This window comes from Anarhichas minor, unplaced genomic scaffold (genome assembly GCF_050575085.1).
Source record: "Anarhichas minor isolate MPS153535 unplaced genomic scaffold, ASM5057508v1 ptg000030l, whole genome shotgun sequence".
In the NCBI taxonomy this organism is placed as follows: Eukaryota; Metazoa; Chordata; class Actinopteri; order Perciformes; family Anarhichadidae; genus Anarhichas; species Anarhichas minor.
The window spans coordinates 7,847,796-7,854,870 of NW_027466476.1; the positions used below are offsets into that span (position 1 = coordinate 7,847,796).

General features: G+C 39.2%; 1 protein-coding gene across 1 annotated transcript; it reads left to right on the top strand.

Annotated features, from left to right (window-relative positions):
- The first annotated feature begins 492 nt into the window (after window positions 1-492).
- Window positions 493-6,875, top strand: LOC142964661 (monocarboxylate transporter 13). Its single transcript, XM_076105123.1, is given in 5 exon segments — window positions 493-1,581; window positions 1,668-1,741; window positions 1,744-1,819; window positions 2,716-3,498; window positions 4,370-6,875. Coding segments are annotated over 5 exon segments (1,407 nt in total). The 5' UTR covers window positions 493-1,280; the 3' UTR covers window positions 4,543-6,875.
- The last annotated feature ends 200 nt before the right edge of the window (window positions 6,876-7,075 follow it).

The window sequence follows — 7,075 nt, forward strand, 5'->3', positions numbered from 1 at the left end:
CGCTATAGTGCAGGGGAAAACATTTGAACCTTTTCAATCCATGCCGGCACTGACGATATGTACTAACTGCAGCTCATTATGTAACTGCAGTAATGGAGACCGTGGGTTTAAGGGGGCACAAGGAAGGGTTTCCACCAAATGTCACCAAATGTCACTTTTAAAATGCAACTTAAATGTTCCTGAGGAGCAATTTGGTTTGCAGACAATTGAGTAGTCGAAAATCGAAATAATACAGTAAATGCAGCAATAAATATAATATATCCATTAAGTCAAAGTTATATGACTTGTTTTGACTTTTAAACTTTCTTTGAAAGTCTACATTTTGACCCACTACAATGATTTTTATTTTTCCTGGTGGAAATGGGCTTTCACTTGTTTTGCAGATTCAAGCTGCCAAAAATAATCAAGCTCTAAATAATGCTCGAGGAAAAAGCACAGCCCTAGCTACAAAAAAAAAAAATGTTTTCTCTAAATATTAATTCGCTCACTCTCCCTTGTGTGGAACTTTATTGAGTCACATACTCGGGCATTTGTGGTCATTAATTTACTGTTGTAAATTACATTAATTCATATTTTATTTTGAAATCCGGATGTTGCGGGTGTGCCGGAGCTTCATCAAAACGAGGACGTTTCAAGGGGCAATCAGCTGTTTGATCGGTTCTGAGCGGACGCGTGAATCGTGTTTGGTGAACGAGAACAAAAGGTGAAATTAATACCTCAAACCTTCGAGGAAACGGTCGCCTGTTTTTGAATGTGATTACCGTAAACTTCTGAATAAGAGCGCACTGCTAATTTTGACAGCATTTTGGCAACTTCACCGTAATGTTGTAGGAAATTTGCAGCATCAGTATATGTGTTGAAGACACCGGGAGAGGAACCGTAGCGGAGAGAAAGGTGAGCTTTCTTTTGTGCAAAAGATTCAGGTTCTGAACTATTTACTGTTGTAAGGTTTTGGGGCTGTAGCTACAATGCTGTTGTATTAGACTGGTGTTTGTTGTATTTTATACCCCCTTTTTTTTTTTTACATGTATGAAGGAGAAAAAACAGAACATTCTGAAATCAAAACATTTCTGGTTTGTGTCACCTTTCCATACATTTCATTGAAATAACCATTAACAATCTAATAATGTCATGTATGGGAACAGTTCCCCTCATTTTAATAGTTTACTTTTTAATTAGCTGATAGTATTATATAAATGCAGGACTTTTACTCGTAATGGAGTACTTTTACCACCACTGGTAATTCCAATACCACAAACAAATGTGAAATCCTTTTTAAAATGCATCTATGTGCGTCATCTTACAAGAGCCCTGCTTACTTTGAGTTTAATCAGTTTGTTGCACGACAGCCAGGCTGGAGAGCAGCCTGCAGAGGGGCGGTGAGGATGAAGTCCAGCAGACCTCCTGACGGGGGGTACGGCTGGGTGGTGGTCATGTCCGCCTTTTTCGTCATGGGCCTCACTGCTGCCGTCCTCAAGAACTTCGGATTGTTCTTCCTGGACATCCAGAGTCACTTTGGAGTCCCGACCAGTACCACCTCATGGGTCACCTCCACCACCATCGCCATGTTTCACCTTGGAGGTAAAGACATGGGTTCGAGCTTGAAGTTGGTTTTTATTTTAAGATTGCTTTTTTTTTTTTAATGGTGTTTCCATTTTTCCTCTCAGCTCCAGTGGCCAGTGCGCTGACCTTACGGTTTTCCCAGAGAGTGGTCATCATAGTCGGAGGTCTGCATGCCTCCGGCATGTTGCCGGCATGTTGCTGGCCTCTCTGGACTTCAGCCTGCCCTGGCTCTACCTCACCATGGGCATCCTGCAAGGTATATAGCACACTCCGCACATACCGTGACCCCCACGAAGCATTGCCTATTTTGTTCTTCCTTTGTTTGGTTAGTTTAAGTCTGAGGAACGCCAAATTAAATCTACTTCCTAATTGTATCATTTAAACCCTCAACTGCAGTGGGATGCAACCTTGTGGTGGGGAGTCAAGATAAATGTGAGGGGTCAATTGATTAGCCGAATGAAGACCTGAACGTGTTCTATTGTTGCATTAGGGAACACATGTGACACATGTGACACAATGGAAGAAAGGAATAAGATGCATTTGTTTATTTAACACATTTAAAAATGAATAACTTGTTGGAGAAAATACTAACGTGTCCATCAATCTCTGAAGAAACATAAGTGAGGTTTTAAAGACATTTTTTAATCCACTTTTATTTATATATGTGTGTGTGTATATGTATATATAAATGCATTCCTTAATTGTAATTTTCAAATGGAGTAGCTTGTGTATTTTCCAGCTGATGAGCCAGCACAGTGAGCTGTTGTACAGAGGGGGAGAGGATCTCTCCTTCAGCCAACACACAGTAAACAATACAGTATTTTTTCAAACATAAATTCTTAAAATTCCCTGCTTTCAGTTTTTAAGGTTGTATATGATAAACTGACAGACACAATGAGCAATTGTATGATGCCACCTTGATCTCTGGGAATTTGTATTTTTTTATTTTCTTACAGTTTATGGACAAATTAATTGAGAAATAAATAGTTAATTGATAATGAAAATAAATATGCCCATTTGGCACAAAGACAATGTATCTTGGTAGGTGGGTTGTTTGAAGGTGACCACTTTGTTTGGTTAAAACATTATCAGAGGACCCCAATCTTCCGAAAGGAAACATGATGATTAAAGTTTTCCATCTTCTGTTTCCAGGAATGGGCATTTGCTTCACATGGATCCCCGCCAACAGCATGGTGAGCCACTACTTTGTACGGTGGCGTCCCATCGCCTACGCCATCGCCAGCTCCGGGGAGTGCGTCTTCTCCGTCATGTTCAGCCCTTTCTTCCAGTGGCTGATTGAGATGTACAGCTGGCAGGGGGCCTTGCTCATCATCGGAGGCCTTCAGCTCAACCTGTGTGTCTGCGGCGCTCTCATGAGACCCCTGGAGGAAGTCCAGAGCCCGATGCAGGAAACCAAAGAAAGTCCAGAAGGCGATGCCACTGTGGTCCCACCACAGAGGAGGGTAATCTTCCAGTTCTCCCTGATGAGAAAACCTGAACTACTCCTCTACATCCTATTTGCCATCTTTGCGGCGGCAGGATTTTTCATCCCGCCACTCTTCCTAGTGCCCTTCGCCAACAGTTTGGGGATGGATAACTACTGGCCTGCCTTCATCCTCTCTACCCTGGCGTTAGCAGACCTGGCGGGGAGGCTGCTCTGCGGGTGGATCGCCAACATGAGGCTGGTGAGGAACCTGCAGCTGCTCACCATGGTGGTCACTCTGCTCGGGGTGGTGCTCCTGCTGCTGCCCATCAGCCACAACTACTGGGCCATCCTGGTCTTTGCCTCGCTCTACGGCTTCCTGTTCGGCTGCGTGGTGGCCATTCACGTCACTTCTATCGTGGACATTGTAACCCTGGAGGGATTCGACAGCGGACTGGGGCTCTTTATGCTTTTCAGGAGCATCGGTGGATTCCTCGGCCCACCTGCTGCAGGTGAGCAGATTTAGATTGTCAGGCAGGAAAACAATGTGGCGGACTGAATCTATGAATCTATTATCTTTGCTTGGAGCATGCTGCCGTTGGTATTTAGCACAAAACACCACACAGCCTCACGGAGCTGTTAACGAGGCTGTGTACCATTGGACCCCAGAACTTAGCATGAAATGCATGCCTTATATTGTAATCATCCACAGTCCATTTCAATAATTAAACTTTCAATAGCTTACATTTAATACACTAACTCTTCAAAACTTTGAGAACCCCTGGTATAGTAAAAAAAACATAGCAGACATAGTATAGTATGTTATCAAATAATTAATAGAAAATGTCATGATGATCGAATAGTTCTGAGTGATTGAAGAATAGCATGTTTGGTTGAAATGCCTATAAAATAATGTCATGATACTATAGTATGAAATGGGATAATCGTATATAGTATAAGATGAAAATATCATAAAATAGCTGGGATGGGTCACGATTTTTGAATTTTAAAATGATTCATTTTATAAAAATGGCTCAGTGTGTGTGCGGCGTAATCTTTGAATAGCGATCAAATGGTTCCCAGTAATTATCCAATATCATTTTTCTTGAAATGCCCTTCCTTATGATATTGTATGTAGTAAAACAAATTCATGGCATAGTATGTCATTAAAAAAATTCAAACTTTCATAATATAGTATTATTAATAATAAACGGTCATAGTATAGTATTTAATAAAAATGTCATAGTGTATCGTGAGAATGGCACAAACTCTTCACTGCAGGTCTACACACGCCTGGAGCCCTGTCTGTTTATCTGTTTATCTGTTTATAACCCGGGCACACTGAGCTCTAATGTTTCTTGTGCGTCTGTGTTTCTCGTGCAGGCTGGCTGGTGGACCAGACAAACGACTACAGCGCTGCCTTCTACCTCTCGGGTGTCTGCCTCGTTTCATCAGCGGTGTTTGTCGCCCTGGTCGACTGCCTAGTTCAGAGGAGAAAATCATTGGACGCTAAAGTTCATCACACGATTTTCCGGGGCGACTCAGAAGCAATGTGATTATAAGCCTGAGGTGTGTTCAGCGTTTGATCACATGCCAAATGCTGGGTGGTTTGGCCGGGTTTGACTTGTGGGGCAGGTTTAGGTTATGAAACCATTAGTCCCAGCAGACTCTTGTTGTCAATCAACAAATCATTAGCCCTGGTTCTTCAGTTTATATATATTCCTCCTTAAATAATGAATACAACTATCACACCAGCGACATTTTTATTTTCTCAGAAATAAGTGCCATATATCCTCATTTGAAGCCAATGAGAGACTTTGAGAGGTTGACAAATGGAAGTAGCACGAAAACGGTTTTTTCCCCTTTTCCCTCAAAGGGCACAGACAGGTGTTACCTCTGAGTGACGGTATTGTTTGCAGGTTAAAACACTCTTACAGTATTTTTTAAATAGTTCTGTGTTTTAATCGGCAGAAAATAGAAAAAGGTTTTAACCAGAGTCGGTCATGGTAAATATACAGTATATGTATAATGCAGCAGACATGCTGATACTGTCCCATCCACCTACTCTGGCTGTTACTGTTACGCAAAAGGAGGAAATAGTGCGTTTCTTGGGGACTTTTTTCATAAACTGTTTTGATGTGCTTGTGAGTATTTACAGCAGCAGGACAGTGTTTATGGGATAGAATATAAATGTTAAATTACCACGTCCAGTCACATGTCACCCAGTGCAACAGTGTGGCTCGTTGATGTGTTTTTAATAAAGTTTGGATCACGATGGATTTGTTGATAATAAGAAACCTACAGAATATCAACAGACTGATCCTGTAACTTGCCACAGTGAGGAGCCATCATAACATCATAACTCTTCAGCTGTAAATAACTCTGTCATAACTCAAGTGTTGGCTTTCCATGTTACTGGTGTGTTGGCACTCTGACTGCTTTTAAAGGGCGTATTTTATCACAGGTCATGGTGTAGGTTTTATGACTTTAATGTACATACTGTATATCTTGTCCAAGGAAATCAGTTCTTCATATGCAGTCGAGTCTTACGATGAACTTTATCAACTTAAAATGTGGATTTTCTTAAAGATTTTTAAAAGATAACTTGAGGTCCTGATAACTTTTGTTCTTCCTGGAGTACTGTAATACTAGTTCTCAACTAGTGCACTATTCAACGCTCCATTTTCCTACTTGAAAAACGAACCATTTCACCAAGGAAATAGTTTTGACATATTCTATCCAAGACGATTGAATGGCTTTAGCTTCCTTTTGTACATTTTTGATGTTTTGAGTGACTTGATCTTTTTAAAGTTGTGTCAATATGTGATTTTGTCAACATATGTCAGCATATACATTTTCACAAAAATGTCAAGTCATAAGGTCATGGTATAGCATGTCTCAAAAAAGTCATTAAAAATATTATATAATTTGTCATAGAAAATGTCCTAATATAGTATATCAAAAAAATGTAATTGTACAGCATGTCATGAAAAAATGTCATGTCATAGTATTTCATTCAAAAATGTCAAACAGTCAAACAAGTATTTCATAAAAAATGTCTATAACTAACTACAATAGAATGTCATAGTATAGCATGTCTTTAAAAAGTCATAGGCACAGCATAGTGTGCTATAATTCAATTTTATTTGAATAGCACAATATCACAAATCAACATTGTTTCAGACGGCTTTACAATCTGTAAAGCATACGACATACATGGATAAGGAAAAACCTTTACCGGGGGAAATAAAGGAAGAAAACGCAGGGAGAGCAACTGAGGAGGTATCCCTCTCCCAGCATGGGCAGAGGTGCAATTGATGTCATGTGTGCAAAATTAACAACACAATCAAAATACAACAGTCAATCCAGAAATGATACATATGAGTAGTAATAGGGCAGTAGCACTAAAATTGTAGAAAAATGATAGAAAAATGATTACCACTTATAACAGTTGCAGGGGATATAGCAGAATAATAAAAATGAAAGCAGTAATAATAGTAATACAAATGTGATTAATGATAATAGTAGAACTGGATGTCAGAATTGGCCATAGCAGCAGGCACGACCACAGTTCAGGTATAACCACGATCCATAGAAAGCTGCAAGGTGAGAACGCAAAATCTCCGGTTAGTCATAGTTAGTCATAAAAAAGTTAGTCATAAAAAATTGTTAAGTTATTAAAATTAAAACTGCTATAGTATTGTATGTCATTAAAAAGTCGTGAAAAATGGTCATAATATGGTATGTCATGAAAATGTCAAAAAAAGTTGTATGTTGTAAAAAAGTTAGAAAAAGTCATATGGTATGTTATGACAATGTCATAAAGTCATGTCATAGTATAGTATTTCATAAAATAAATCATTAAGTCATATGTCATAATATATCGAAAAAACCATCACTAAAGTCAGTTCGTTATGCTATAAATGTCACAAAAATTAGTTTAGACCAATTATGAAATGTCAAGTCATAATGAAATCCTTGTAGAAAAACACAATATCCCATAAAATAGTCATAATTTGTTGACAATTTACTTTCCGTCAAATTTCAAATAAATATTAGTTTCAACAAAATTTCAGATGAAGCCATTTG